Consider the following 16,381-nt stretch of genomic DNA (forward strand, 5'->3'; position numbering starts at 1 on the left):
TCATCAATAGAAATCATCTAGCACATACTGCTTCAGAATATAACAGAGCTTTTTCTTTCTAGAATATTACAGTGATAAAACATGACATGAAGACAACTTACACTCACAGAAGGAAAGAAGTTTAAAGAAAGAAAATTCTTTCACTAGCGCAAACATTAAACAATATATGTAGAGGATGGATTGGTTAAGGAAAACAAATACTGTGTTATTACTACCGTCACATCAGAAAATAACAATTTTATATTTGTCAGGTAAACATTAAGACTCTTTCCTGAGAACTGAAAGAACCATATACCCCATGCTTCCCATTCCATGAGATAACACCAATTATATTAAACCCTTCTCTTGCTTTTCAAACTGCATCTGGTATTTACCTTCTCTTACAATATCATTACATTTTTTAATAATGAACTTTCTTTAATTTACTTAAATAATTACATAGAGCTTATTCACTAATGTAATTGGAAATACTTCACTCCAATGAGATTTATGAAATTACACAATCTTGTAGAAATAAGGAAAACACTGCTCATTGCATGGTAGATTCCAGGAACTGAGTCTGTTAAAGCAATATTTTATTTGAACATTAAATGTAAATATTTTAATATTTTTGGTACATTCATATATATTAATTTTATAGGTTTACAGTTAGAAATTTGACTTTTAGTGTCAATTCTTCTGTGTTTTGAGTTGTTTCTCCCTATATCCTTTAGGAAGCCTTTTCTCTCTGGGTGAACATGTCAATATTCCTACCACTAACAAAGAAAGAGGACTTCATTCCAAAAAAAGCCTCTGCCAAAACTGCACTATCATTTTGGCATCATTCAAGAGGTTTTTTTAAGACACATGAAAATGCCCTTGTTCAAAAAATTAGAAAAGAGCAATACACTAGTTATTTAACTAAACTGTAGTGGTAACTATATGGAGAATTCATATTTTGCCTATTTTAGTTACTCTGTGAATAGATAGATGATGATTCAAATTCTTTCCACTCCCTACCTGTACTGTCTGAGCAACACAAACCCACCTCATAGAACAAGGAAACCTAATGTCTAACTGTTGTTTTGTGACTGTGTTTGTTTTGTGACCCAATTTAAACCCCCTCAACCTGTCTGCCTCCACCCCCCATTCTGTGATGTCTTGGCATTGCCTGAGTTTCAGCATAACACTCACTGTAACACACAGCTGCAAATTACCAGTGATAGCACCAACTTGCCTCTAGCCAAGCCAGGAGCTCCCAGCTCTTGCCTCTCCAGCAAAGCAAAGTGTACTTAAAAGCAACAAAAGAAACAAAACCTAGCCTTTATCAGCTTGGTGGGGAGAGGGAACAAGACAGAAAGGGTGGGAGAAAAATACCTGGAATTGTATGCAGCATGTACTAAGTTTTTTTCAATGAGAACAGATGCATTATACATTGCAAAATAGATTTTGAATATAAAACACTTCCTACAATAAACAAACCATTTAAGCTTCAAGAAATGATTGAATCCCAAGGGAATCTGTCTATGTCTTCCAACTAATTTAAGGCTCTAAATGCAAAACTCAGCATGTGGAGCAAATTTGGATTTCAGTCAGGTACTTCAAGGGACTTTGAGACCATAAAAATCAGCAAATGGATCAAAGCAATCTCAGTATAGGTTTTCCATCTCTGACAGGTATGTCTGGATCAGTCGTTGAAATAACACTACTCATATAATAAGCTGTTGCAAGCTATGAATGTTAAGTTAGATTTTAAAATTTAATTTATTAATTTGAGAACACTGTGCACAAGGGGACACTACTCCACGGAAACTGATTGTTTAAAATGTAAAAAGAGGCATTTATATTGCCACACTGTTGAAAATAAAGACAGACACACACACTTAACATTCTCATTCCTCATAAGTAGTTTCGTACGTGTAAAGATATATTTTCCTGATGTGCCTTTTAAATGAATTCATACATGCCATACATATCTACGTATGCTTTGGCCAACCTAAAATACTGGTCAGCATTGCCTCACAAAATAGTGCAACGGTACAAAGAGGTATCAGAGAAGGGTAAGGTGAGGTTGATGTAGGGGGGTTATTGGCTTTTTAACCTTTCTTACACACTTTCTAAGGCTCCTGGAACTTGAGACTTTATTACATAGAAATACTCCTGATATAACATATCACTGACCATCAAATGCCTCAATATTACTGCAAGTCAGCTGAGAGCGCTGTAATAGCAATCATAGTCATCAGAACAGTCTAACAGCAGATCTCCTGCACGAGCTGAAGAACATCCTGAGTGATACAAGCTAAGCTAATAAAATCAAGCTTGGCTGCATCTGCATGAAGGGCTTTGCCAGCACACCTGCATTGCTGAGAGGGCATGATGACTCTTCAGTTACAAGAACACTGGACAGGATTCTGTCAGATATAGATGTGATTAGAAAACCTCTTCTCCAGAAAATTCAGAAGAGGATTGAGAGCATCAGGTTTTGGTTGTTTTTTGTGGTTTTTAAATTGGTGCCTCAGTTTAATTTCAAGCTGTCACTAACATAGAATTCAAATGAAATACATCAGGTTTGTGTTAAACTCAGTTTTCTACACCCCAAATTTTGAGAAAGAAAAATCAAAATAGCAGAGTAAATAAGACCTTCTCTTTGCTCTTGGAGATAATGCACATTCTTTTCCCTTCAAATCTATAAATCTTTCAGCCCAGGCATGTGTTGGCCCATACAGCTCCAATTTATACAAATACTAGATTAACTACGTGGATGTCTCATCAGCTTATTCTAGTAGACTAGTCACAATTGCATGCTACAGCTGGCAGGAGCAGCTATGAAACCTACATTCACAGTCCATTCAGGAGGAGAACTGTTTAAACATCAAGGGCTAAAAGCTAATGCTCAAGATTTAAAACAGCAGGTGGATTCACTGTGAGTTTGTCTCGGCACCACCAGGGTTTCCTGTCTCCTTTCCTGCAATCAAGAAAGCCTATTCTGGGCTACGACACTTAAGGAAAAAGAGCACTCTGGCACCTTACTGGAGAGTAGCCAAAGAGATACAGTAGAATACAAAGAAAAGCCAAGGTGAATGAGATAATAAATTAAAGGCAGCCAACAGCAATATAACTGGAAGATGGAGAGGTTACACAAATTATTAATATGGTCAGTAATAAGAAGGATGCTTCCTCTTAAAGACAGAAATACAGGGAAAACAATAAATCAAGAGAAGTAAGAAGGGGTTAACAGCTGGGAAATAAGAGAGAGAAAGAGCAAATTGGAAAAAGGGAGACATCTATATCATCAGTGTTATCAAATTTCCTGACATTTCTTAAAGCCTCCACTGTTGGAGCTTTAAGAACTGTAGCTTTCACTAAAGTTAGAACCTATTCCTTATAGTTAGATGCAAAAGCTGTATAACATTCCCTACCGCTCGCACACCAAAAGTAAACAAGAAGCTAAGATTTTATCAACAAAAATACCCTCTATTTCTTAAGGTAGGCTTGTGACTTCTTCAGAGTCTGTATTGTGGTTCTGAATGGAGCGTGTAATACTTCAACTTCTGGTTTATTCCACATTATTTATTTTACACTGGTTTATTTCTCTGTAAACAATCCTGATGAAAAGTAATGAGATTGTCTGTTATAGCACTTAAGGGATTTTAAAATTGCTTGTTACATTAAAATAATTAGAGAAGGATAACGAAAATAAGATCAGATTAATCACACTCAACACAAGCCTATCCAATATATAAGAATCTAACCTCTGAGGAATAAAGTCCTCAAAAAAACCTACTTATAGCCCTATGATGGGCCAAACAATTTAACTATCAACCAAAACAAATATGCTTAATGAAAATCTGTAAGATGAAACAAATTATAACATAAATCAGATTAATCTCATCGGTTTCTTCCATTCAGCTTTCTTTCCTTCTGCATATACCAATGAATTCCAGTCCTTTTCAGTACTCTAAAGCTTTCAGAGGAGAAGGGAAGGAGTTGCACTGAACTCTTTTAGAGCTCATCCACAAGACTTTTAAGTGTAAATCGTACAATATATACACATCTACATATGGGTGGCTTACAAACATACTCTGTTTGAGACGTCTCTACAAATACATTACTTACTTTTCAAAGATGTCTTTTTTTATATGCTTTTTATTCATGCAAATTCTCCATATTTAAAGATTATCTAATGATTGCTAAATAACGAATTATAACTAAGATACAGTATGACAGTCAGATTCTCCAAGCTGCAACAAACTTACTAAGACAAAAATAGCTACCTTTTCCCATATGTAACAAAGGCTTGCTATCTAATACTTTAGATACTGGCTAAATGATGGATTCAGTTCAAAGTAAAAACTTTTATCTTTGTTGACTTACTTTTAATCCCACAAAGTTCAGAGCTGTATTTTTTAAATTGTACTTCAGTAATTATTCCTTTGGTCTATCAATAAACACCAAGTTTTGTATACCAATGAAAAACAAATGAGAACCCTAAAGAGAGTAGTGTCAAGAGATACGGATCTAATTGTAATAACATTTTTAGAAATACTTTAGGGCAATATGCACTTCATTATTAATATTATGAAGCAAATTTCAAACAATGCATCAACTGAAAGGATATAATTTTTTACTCATAATCATACACTCCCATGCCTACTTCCCTAATACAATTTACTACACTAGAATTTAAGGACTGTTATTAAAAAATAAATTCAAAACTGCAGGCTGTTACAGTTAAAAAAAGAAAAAATTCTCACCCAACCAAAATAACCAAACAAAAACAACCCACCCACTCAAACACGTAAAATACTCAGAAAAGAAAGGCAGATATTTACTTTGGCAGACAGAACAGTATTTATAACTTGTTCATTTTTTAACATTAATAGCTAGCATGAATGCCTAACTAAAATAAGATGTAATACATACTGCTTTCAAAGCCAAGCAAGCAATTAAAGCTAATCAAGTTGCAAGTTGTTCTCCTCCCATGAATGCCACATTCCTTGCAGGAAGGAAAGGCGGTAAGCAAATGTCAACCTGTTCAAATTTTAAGAAAACTAACATGCAAGACAATATGTCCAGCAACTAGGAAACCAGAGCTCATTATTAGTCTGAACCCCGACAATCTGAATCAGAATGAAAAATAAAACCTTTTTATTCTGCTTCCTCCTCTTCCTTATTTCTACCTTTTAAAAAGAAGGAGGTGATACTCTGTAGCAGCTGTTAGCAGCTGTTCACTCTTGCATTTCAAAAAACTGGTAAAGGTCATTGCCAAAACTAGTATATTCAACTTACTGAAAAATATTTGCCAATTGCTTCTACTTTACAATTAAGATACCAAATCTACATTGAAATATCTTCAAAAAAATTTGCATGGTTTTCCCATGGAGCCCAACAGTGGTTGAATGCTCTCTGTACTCTCTCCCATCCCTCAGGAAAAAGACAAAAAATCACTTACTGTTTACATGCAACACAAAGGTTCAAAAGTACTGGCCTTTGTTTCTAAAGGTGATTTTTACTTTTTAACACCACCCTTCTCTCTCCGGGAATATGCTGCATCATACATTACTTACCATTAATGTTAAACATTGAACAGGTAAGAATATTATTACTGATGGACTATAATTCTAATCATGCACTTACTAAAGTTTGTGGGGGTTTTTTGGTATCAATATAAACATAGAGCATTCAGCCACTAGAACAAGTCTAGAAGCAGCAGCTACTTCAACAGGAGCTTTGAAATAGTAAGTTTCTTATATTGCCATGGAGACAAGTGGTCCTCACATTCAGTGTGATTGAAGAGATGGTTTAAAAAGCTTAAAACACAGATGTGATGCAGACTTTTCATCTGTCCTTTGCTTCCTCACTCTTGTCTTTCTCTGATAAGAATGTACAGTTAGGACATGTTTACTGTAACATGGCAGATGTAACAAAACAGATGCATAATAATACATGTTTGGTTTCAGTTGCATTATTTCTCACAATGTGGGACCACAATTTAGGTAACCAGAGGTGAACACGTTGGAATAGAAAAAATACCAAACCCAAACAAAGCACATGAACTATATCACTACTGTACTTTATTGCCTAGATTTACTGCAGAGAAGGAAAATCACAGGAGAAGAAAACTAAGTGTTCTTGAGTCACAGAAATATTCATGTTGAAGTCACACACAATATGTGGACAGATGTGCCCTTTGAATAGAAAACACAATTCTTTCTCACCAAAAGGGCATTAATTTAACATTTGTGTGAAGAAAAATTTTGCTATTTGAAAAAGCTATTGTTACTGCTTACGCTTTTGGTAGGTTTTTAAGTACAGCCTGAATTGAGTAGAAATGAATTTTGAAAGAAGCAGAAAAAGCTTGAAAACATCCTTCCCTTTGCATTCCTTTACTTACGGGTGGCAGGGAGGAGTTGTGCAAGTTAAGCTGGGCAAGTTAATACCAATGCCTTATGACATTTCATGCCAAAGTTCTCACCAGCTGATCTAACAATATATTGCCCTTTTCCAGGGTTTAGAATTTAGACTTTGAAAGGTTGAAATACGTAGACACAAGTTTTAAAGAACAACCACTTAAGAATTTAGAAGTTTAAAGAAAAACTAAGATCTTTAAAAGTAACCAGCAATTTTAGCAGCCATCCAGTTTCAGCACTTTAAAGGGACCACAGTTTAATCTGAGGTACTCGTCGCCTTACAGTAAGGCCTCCTCACAGTGTATGCAAATACCAATAACAACAAAAAGTAACTTCTGGTAACCTTACTCCCATGGGTGAGATATATTTTAGTAGAGCAGCTAGGAGGATATGAACTGTAAATCCATGACCATCGCAAATCGGCTATGACCTATTCCTTTAAAAGAAGCTTGAATTTAATTACCCTCCTTGTTTTCACCGTACTGACGTACGGAATTAGACTCTATAACTCGAAAGTTATAAAGTAGGTATGTTGATTGCGCGCAGATGCACGGGGGATCGCTCCTCCACAAGCGTGCATGCCCGAAGTGACGAACCATCTCACATTTATACAATAAAACAAATGAATATTCAATTAACGCCTATACATATTCGTTACCTAAACCGCTTACTCTCGCTTCGTATGTTAATTAGCTTATCAGTCTGTTGCCTGGAATGTGGTGGTCTTGCAGGTTTGTAGGTGATTCATGTTCTTGTGACCATCCGATCTTCTTCAGCAAGGAGACTTAGCACTCACTCCCTCTAGACAACATTGGAATATCTCTCATCCTTTTCTCATTCTTTTTTAAAATAGCCCCTTTTGTTAGAGGAAGAAGGGCAGGCTTCTCCTCAAAACTGTAGGCGTCTCCTCAAGGCTGTGTGCCTATGTGACCAGACACCGCACCCATGACTAGTCACCATACCCACATTCCTTGAGCAGACATATACAATCACAATCGATGTCCATTGTCCCCATTTCACACTATTTCTCCATATCAGTACAGCACTTTTAAGTAAATAGATGCTTGAAGCAGCAGGCAGTGAAAGCAATGGGATGAGATCATGGTCAGATAGGTGAATTCTTTTCATAACCATACCCACCAGACAGGTTTAGGGCTTTCACAGAAAGCCAGTGGACATGCTTCTTAAAAGAAAAAATAAGGGACTTGTTACATGCAAGACCTGCCTAAATCACAGAGAGGATTTAAACACAGGGGCACAGGAGCAGGAGGCATAGGCAAAGGTACAGAATAATCTCGCTATAGTCCTCTCCTAAGACTCCATACAGAACAGGGACTCAGCTTCAAGGAGAAGCCAGTTAAGAAGCTTGAATGAGTGTTCAGGTAATTCTTGTGCAACTTTATCAAAAAACCAGAACCCTGTGAAGGACTTCAAATATTCCATGACCTACCTAGGGTATTGGAAGAAAACAGGAACCACTAAAGGAGCAAAATATCTGCCAATAAGAAAGTTTGTGGGAAGCAAGGGTATTCAGAGAAGTATCAAAGATATCCTGGAAATATTGGCTAGTAAATATGAATAAAATGGGTTCAGTGATACTTTGCTCAGAATAATGTTCAATAGTGAGGTTCACAGCTACAGGAAACAGCAGGAAAACAAGGAATTCAGGGGGTTCCTAAATGAAGACAGAAACTGCCTTCACTTGTAATTCAAGGTCTGAAATCAGGTTGTTAAGATTCATGAAAGTCAATTTAGATAAGATTTCTTCAATACATTAATTATAATTTATTCTAATGTATTCTTTAACTAATAAACCCAAGGTATTTTATTCCTTCCAAGCGTATTTGTTTTACATGCATAAGGATTCAAAAATAGTACTATTTAAAATCTAACCTCCAATAAATTTGAGTAATATGGTAAATACATCACAAAGAAAAACCAATAGATGGTAAAGGATCAGGTTTGGTTTGGGGTTCATTTGAAACAACAGGATTCTTCACAGTGGTCATGAATAAAGCATTTAATTTTGATTCATTCCAATAAAACCTTTATGGTTCACTGGTATATATTACAGGGGCTGGTTTTTTGGTTTGTTTGGTTTTGTGGTTTCTTGTTTTTTTCTTGGTTTTTTTTTTTTCCCTGAAGCCAATAGCAGAATTTCACTGACTTCTATATGCAATAGATTTCATTCTTATATGTTGATCATATGCTGACATATTATATTCCCATACCTATGTTATAATGGCATTCCTATATTCTGTACATTTTCAGAATTATACATCACAACTCCATCACTTCCATCCATCTTTCAGCTCATTTTATTCTCCTATTTCAGTGTACAACCTGGTTTACGTATTTTCATGCCTGCTGTTCATGGTCTTCTGTTTTTCAGCTTCTTATCTTTGCCATCTCCATGCATAATATTCCTTTGCCCTATTGTATTTTCCCATGCCTGCATTCTTAAGCCACTCCAGATCTGTGGCTATGCCCTTATGCCTTTAAGTTTCCACCCTTTCGTTTGCAGGATTCTGTGGTTGCATCCTGAAATCCCCCCAGGAGGTTTGAATTCCCCATGCCCATTAAATCTAACAAAATTAACAAAATACCAAAATTCTTGGGCTGAAAATATTGCCTCTAATTCTAAGTACAATAAATTGAGGGGGAAAATGCCATTCCCTTTCTTATGAAAGCCAAGCCAATGTCAAGCAATCAGATAAGAACACAGCCACAACACCAGAAGCTTAATAAATGCTGCATGCCTTTCCTAGAACCTTTCCCATCTTTGCTGATTGCCCAGATACTAATCTCTAACTAGAAGAATTCCCCTCCCCAACCAGTTCACATCTGTTTAGCAGTGAATATACTTCTGCAGTCTGGATAAATTAATGTATTTCCTGCAGGACTCTGAAATTGCTAGAGAAAAGCCAGAACCAAATTCTCACTCTCGTTAAAAAAAACCCCAAGCAACCAACCAACCAAACCACAAAAAAACACCCTTTCTTTTTAATCTGTGGTAAATTTTCAACTACCAGTGAGGATCAAAACATAAATGCAAAAACATCAACATCCCAAACACTGGATTAAATTCTTATCAGGACCAAACAGAATTATTTAAAAAAAAATTCTAGTTTGCTATACAGTTTTGTAAATGCAACCTTTTAGCTACATTTTCTATGTAAAACAAGCCTGGAGTTTTAGACTTCCTTACTGAAAAGCTAATGGGTTGCTGGAACTTTTACCGCCACACACACGCTACAAATATTTAATACCATGCAATGGAAAACAGCTTGCAGGATAGATGCTTCCTTGAATAGCAATTGCAATTTTAAGGCTTCTCAACTGTAAATCTGAGATAAGCCAAGGCTTTTTGGGTACTTATCTGAACCTGAACTCCAAACAATATGAAGTTCACACAACACTAGTAATTAAACAATGCCGTGTTTTTTTACTCTAGAATTGCTGTCAAAGAGATAAGAGCTATCATTACAAATATAATGGTATTACTTAATTGAGTTTAAAAAAAGTTCAAAGTATAGGAGGTTTACAGAGATAAAACTTTTACTGAGACACTTACTACTGTCAGGAGGAAAATAGTAAGGAAAAATGCAAAGGAGGAAATAGAAACAGGGATGTTCTGTGTTTAGTCACCATGCCACAAGGGTTAATATCTATTCCAGGAGTATAACCCGAGAACCTCAAAGTGATCCAGCACACCCAGACAGCAATAAAGCAACTGTTGGTAGCAGCTTCACTGATGGTTTCAAATGAGCCGTGGTATGAACTGCAGTGACCAAGAAGTCTCCTCACCCAAATACTTACTCTGAAAAGAAATATGGCAGGTGGTCAGATCCTGACCATTCTAGGAAACAGAGACAGAAGGGGATACACTTAAGGAGGGGAAAAAGATTTAACAAGACAAAAGGTGTAGGTCAGAAGAAACTATCTGGGAGTTTCTCTGCTATGAAGACAGGCTGAGGGAGTTGGGGTTGTTCAGCCTGGAGAAGAGAAGGCTCTGCAGAGACCTTAGAGCAGCCTTGCAGTACCTAAAGGGGGCCTGCCAGAAAGCTGGAGGGGGACTTTCTACAGGGGCCTCTAGTGACAGGACAACGGGGAATGGCTTTAAACTGGAAGAGGGTAGAGTTGTACTAGATATTAGGAAGAAGTTCTTTACTGTGCAGGTGTGAGGCACTGGCACAGGTTGCCCAGAGCAGCTGTGGATGCACCATCCCTGAAGTGTTCAAGGCCAGGCTGGATGGGGCTTTGAGCCCCATCCACTGGTCTAGTGTAAGGTGTCCCTGCTCATGGCAGGGGTCTTGGAACCAGGTGATCTTTGAGATCCCTTCCAACCCAAACCATTCTATGATTCTATAACAGGTCTGCATATCACTAATTTTCAAAAAAACAGAAGTCTGGGTTTTAAAGACTTTAATGTATGACTCACACAGCCATTACAACATAGTCACCTTTTCTATCCTTCAATTTTCTTAATATGTAAAAAAAAAATCTAATAGTACAAATACAAATTCAAAATCTGCATTTGTTTCACCACTGTTTCTACAGTGTATTGTAAATAATTCTGTGCTGAAGTATGTTCAAAATTGCCAATAGTAAAAAAATATGTAATAAAACTTTTCAGCCTAAAACGTTTGACTTAAACATGCAACAGTGAAGCTTCCAGAGCTACCATAGCATAACAGTGGATGAAGCAATCATCTACTGTGGTCCAGTATTTACTGCAAGCTGATAGATTGAAATCAATGCTTATGTTATAAATAATAGGAAACGTGTCATCTGAGAGTATTTCCCAGCAGTTCAAAGGTAGCACACCCACTGACGCACTCAAAAAAGATCCACTAACAGCTCTAAACTTGAAAAGTCATTTAAATTTCATTTGAAATATTTCATATACCCCCAACTAAGACACTCCTCTTTCTCCTCCCTGATAGATTGATTTTAGAAGAGGCTAATTACATTCTAAAGATAATTTGAGTTCAATCATATCTTAATCCTCATAAATACATTCAAGCACACACCTGGCTCTAGGCCACATGATCAAAGGTGGTAGCAGTTTGGCTTAAAACACCCTAGTAAAGACTAGGGTTTGGGTGGAGTGGAGGAAGTAGAGGGATAGAGAGATTGTTTACATGCAGCACTGTATTTCTATTAGCCAATGGTTTTAGACGGTCAATTTCTTCAACATCAGATTCAGGTAGGTACAATTTGATTATGTCTTTTGGTAACTGGCTGGTTTTCATTTTTGCTTTTCCCCTAGATACCACTGTCTATGAATGTGTCAACATTTCTTGCATATGATCAGCCCACGATAAGTTACTGTGGAGTACATCATGAACTGCTTGCTCACAAGCCCTATGACTCCAATAACCAGGAAGAAACAGTGGAAACACACCTAGAAACTGATCTGGATCTGAGCACAATAACAACAGCAGCACGAATCAAGGAACACAGTCAGCAGCTGGCTTAACTGGTGTTTTTTTGTTGGTTTTTTGTTTTTGTTTTCCCTGTAGCAGAGGTCGCAACCAAATTCTATGTATGGACAGAAATGAGAAGACATAATATTATGGATTCTAGGATCCCTTTTCAAATTAAAAATTAATCACAAAGAATAATTGTTTCAACTCTACAATTTGTAATTAGTTAAGTTGTGCAGTATTTTTCTGACTTCAGAGTATGACCCTTTAAGTGGATCTTTTTCAAAACTCATCCTACCTACCTGTATAAACTGTACAGATGTAATGTATTTTTCATATTGTAAAGTTTCAATTACCAAGAACAGCTGGTATGTACAGAACCATAATTTAATTACATCTTAATTTACAAGTTTCAGTTTCTAAAGTCTCAAATTAACAAAGGTTATTTCTTGTGTTAAGTTACTCTGTTTTGTAGGGATCATTTTGTTACTGCTTTTGTGCCCAGAAAACTTTAATCTAAAATTCTGTCCTTTGCAGAATATGCATCATTTTTACTGTGTTTAATGTGTAGAATTTTATCTACTGGTTCCAGAAATAATGCATTAACCAAAAGGAGGGTTAAACTATTCAGACTTCTAAGAAATTCTTAAAATACATAGCCAAGTTTTCTTATAAATGAAAATTACAAAAAAAATAAAATTCTCCTCAAACTTACCTGTTGCCTTGAAATACAGCCTGATTTCTAAATCAGAAGAATGTAATGATAAACAGATATATTTTAAGAACAAAGTTTACATATGCAACTGCTAGCTGACACTGATGATGTTTTGTTAAGTCTCACTGTTCTGCAAGACAATATGGACAGGAGACTTCAACAGGCAGCTGTCTTTACAAAAACTGCTGTGAAAGCAGAGCCTGCCAAATCAGGCATTTGTATTTCTACTTAAAGACAAATAGGCCCAAAATCTGCTTCTGTCAAAGATAGCTGCTGATGGAAGTGGCAACAGAGACAAGACCTTGGAGTTATACTAGTCTTAGAATGTAAAATGTTATTCTTAAGTAAGAAACTTCTACTTTGCTGAAATACACAGTAATTTGGATCAAATGTTAAAGGTTAATAGTCCTTTAACATTGCGATACATCAAACAAAGAAAAAAACCCCAAAAATCTCTAAACAAACATAAAAAAAATGTAGTATTAAGTCCTTAAAAATTACTACATTGCTTGTCTACTATTTAATATCTGGATTGAAGCATTCCTATATCCCATTCTTTGGTTTTAAATCTTCAAGACTTCTCAATACTGTATGAGAATAACTTTTATAACACTACCCTCATGTTGTAATCATAAAAGATTACAGAAATTAGAAAAATATTATATGCTGACTTGGTAAATATAAAAGGGAACATGAGCCTTCCAAAGTATAGGAGAAAAAAGTTTCATATGGTGAAGCAACTTTTTTATAATAAAGAGAAAATATATAACCACAAATCTATTTTTCTGAATGTTTATCCCACCATATTTTCCTGTAGCTTCAAAGCAGAAGACTGAAATTTAAAATTAGTTCAACTGTTTGTACAAAATATAAAGCAAATATAAAGAAAAATAGCTTCAAAATATTGTTAACAAATGAAACTGCATTCACTATCTTTTAAGTGGAAACAAAGTGTCAAAACAGAATACATTGTATTGGTTATTTATTTAGCATCATAGATTTTGTAACATATTTTGCATAAATTATTTCCTATTCAAAACATTACTTGTCTTTTTAAGACTCATCTTAAATCTCCACACTTCAGTTTCTTATTTCTTTACTACATGGGTTCTTGCATTTCTGGTCATCTTCTACAGTGCTGGATTTTTTTAATGCACAGTTTGAAAATACATTTTGCTAATTATAAAATGAAACCAAAAATGCAGTGTCATTCTGGAGCTGAGTGACTTTTATACTGCAGGAAGAAGCTAACTGCTTCATTTCAATGTTGTTTTTAAGGTTTAATGTTTAAGCATTCTGGTCGTAATAGAAGGCCTGAGCTGTTAGGATCAGGTATCACCCTCCCAAAAGATTTCAGCTATTCTTACTCTGTACTTCCTATGCTTTACCTTGACCCACTGCCCTCAAGTATGTGTATGTATGGTGCGTGAACATGGTCCTGGCACTGATGTAACTACTCAAATTGCACAAATGTTCAAATGTATTTCTTGTACCATGTACTCCTATTTTATGGAGAACTGTACAACATTAATATTTTCAATGTTAGACGCTCTAATGAACGTAGGCTAAGCAACATGATAAAATAACTCTCACGTCAAGAGACGCAAAATCATTTTGATACATCTTGTTAAATGAGCACTACTGGGTATTTATTCACATACACACGAATGTTTCTTCCTTTGTTTCTTGCCCTAAATAGTGAAGCATACATTAATGAATCTGGTTTGTCTTGGACCTGTCCTGAAAGACCTGCAGTTTCAGACCAACATATCAATAGGCAAATGTTAGAACAGCAGGGTCACAGAAGCAGCAGCAATCCCGCACCTCACAGGTCTGCTATACTATCACAATCAGCTTCCTGGGCATTTGTCATGCCAGGCACTCTGTAACCCAAATGGGCCACTCCAGTGCTCTGAAAGACAGATACAACACCCCAGGACCCACAGCAGCAGTGGAATATTTGCCTACCCCACAACTAGAGTGTTGAAACATGTTTCCATACACATAACTGAATACCATTTATTTCATGGACTACAGCAGCCTGAAATCTGCTATTCTGAACAAGATGGATGTCTTCAAGAAAACCAGATGGCAGGTAGGTACCTTCCCTAAAAAATCCATATCGTGCAAAAAAAAATCTAGGTTATGCTAACCCAAACAAGGACTCACTCCAAAGGTCCTATGTTAGTGTGTGTATACCTGCTTTCTGACATACTATTGCCAGCTTTATTCTGACTTGGACCGCACAGAAATAGTAAATGCTCTAGTTATGAGGACAAAACAAAATATCACCTAAGAAAGCCCCAGTCTTCTAAGCTACAAGTTAGCAAGAAGAAAGTAGGCGGAGCCTATCTGTTCAAATGTTTATTTACAGAGGGTCACTTTCATATATCATTAGCCTTTGCTGCAAGATCCATAAACCAGAAACAGCAGTAGCCAACAGCATCGATCTCAGTCTTACAGTCAAGTGACACCACCATACCCTGCTAGATCATTTTATCAAGAAAAATCTGGGTGAATTCATTATGCTTGCAGAATGCAAACTGATGGAGTATAACCTCTATCAATAAAAAAAGCACAGACATTTTTTAAAATAAATCTAGCCACAAGCAACAATTCACAGTTCCTTGATCACTGGATCATGTTTGTACAGCAAGTTACAGGGCTGAAATACCCATTAGGAAATTGAGCACAAGTACCTGAAAGGAGTGCTTATCTAAAGAAGGTGTATAGTCAGATTAACGATTAATCTGACAAATTACAGCATATGTCTCAAGACAGTATATAAAAACATAACACAAAAATAACATCTATACAAGAAAGCAAATGACGTTTCAATTACAAAGCGATCAAAATTTGCAGTATAAGGCATTGTATAAACTGTTGTATAAACAAGGGATCTGACAGCTATCACTAGCAACAACAAAATCCATACACAGTTTTCAGAGATATGTCACAAATATCAGACTTCTTTTGGCAACATACAACAAATGGAAAACGTACCAGCCTCAGAAGTTGTGTACTAGATAGCTTTACTGACAGCCACTCAATTTCTCCCCTTCTATCTCAAGGCATTTTTTATCCCTTACTCTTATTTCCAATCCTCAGATTGGACAAGAGAGCAGAAATTGTGCAAAACCCACAATGCGAATGGTAAAAAAAACCCAAAACAAACCTGCAAAGGCAACACCACTGACTAGAATAATGACGCCAGGATTCCAGTATCAATGGAACTATAATAAATCTGGAAATTGCTTTATTAGCAATATAGGCACTTCGAGATAGTTAATTGCATGCTCATGTACAGTGTCAAATACAAGCAGCTGTATTTAGTTGCTAAGTGGTCTAGCAGAAATAGTCTGTTGAACAAGTAAGAAAGAACAGTTCAACATGTGTTCCCTAGCCTGATCCTCCTTTCTTGAGGGAAAGATCTTTTTGCTCCAGACTTTTACATGGCTCACAGAGGCCTGGGCTTCCTGAAGGCAAATCTTGCCAGTAAAGGCATAAATACCTGTAAATGAATATAATAATGGGTTTACTTGGTCAGAACAAAGTACATCTAGGCTTGATAACATGGCTTGAACAGCAGCTGAAAGAAGAAACCCAAAGAACTAAAGAATGGGGTGAACACACAGGAATATTTCCCCAGAATGCTCCTACAGTCCCCAACAATTGTAGGTGAGGGACTTAATGAGCGAAATGTGGTGTCTTATATAGTCCCTCTTTGAATGTGTATATGGTTTCTTTGAAGCCACATAAATTTATAACACTCACAACTCCTGAAGAAAGTAGATTTATTTGACAATAAAAGCTGCCTCCTTTCTTTATTCCAGTAGAGAAGAATG

The 16,381-nt window shown here is 36.3% G+C and overlaps 2 protein-coding genes across 3 annotated transcripts in view; one reads left to right on the forward strand and one right to left on the reverse strand.

The window, feature by feature from the left end:
• Positions 1 to 13,577, forward strand: part of LRRTM3 (leucine rich repeat transmembrane neuronal 3) — an 86,974-nt gene extending 73,397 nt beyond the window's left edge. For both annotated transcript variants that reach the window (XM_013297369.3, XM_005235158.4), the window contains one exon: positions 11,665 to 13,577. In XM_013297369.3, coding sequence (XP_013152823.1) covers positions 11,665 to 11,874 — 210 coding nt within the window. In that variant the 3' untranslated portion in view covers positions 11,875 to 13,577. The remainder of the gene's footprint in view (positions 1 to 11,664) is intronic.
• CTNNA3 (catenin alpha 3) overlaps positions 1 to 16,381 on the reverse strand; it is a 500,914-nt gene that overhangs the window by 333,629 nt on the left and 150,904 nt on the right. The gene's annotated exons all lie outside the window — the stretch shown is intronic.

This window comes from Falco peregrinus, chromosome 1, assembly GCF_023634155.1.
Source record: "Falco peregrinus isolate bFalPer1 chromosome 1, bFalPer1.pri, whole genome shotgun sequence".
Classification (NCBI taxonomy): domain Eukaryota; kingdom Metazoa; phylum Chordata; class Aves; order Falconiformes; family Falconidae; genus Falco; species Falco peregrinus.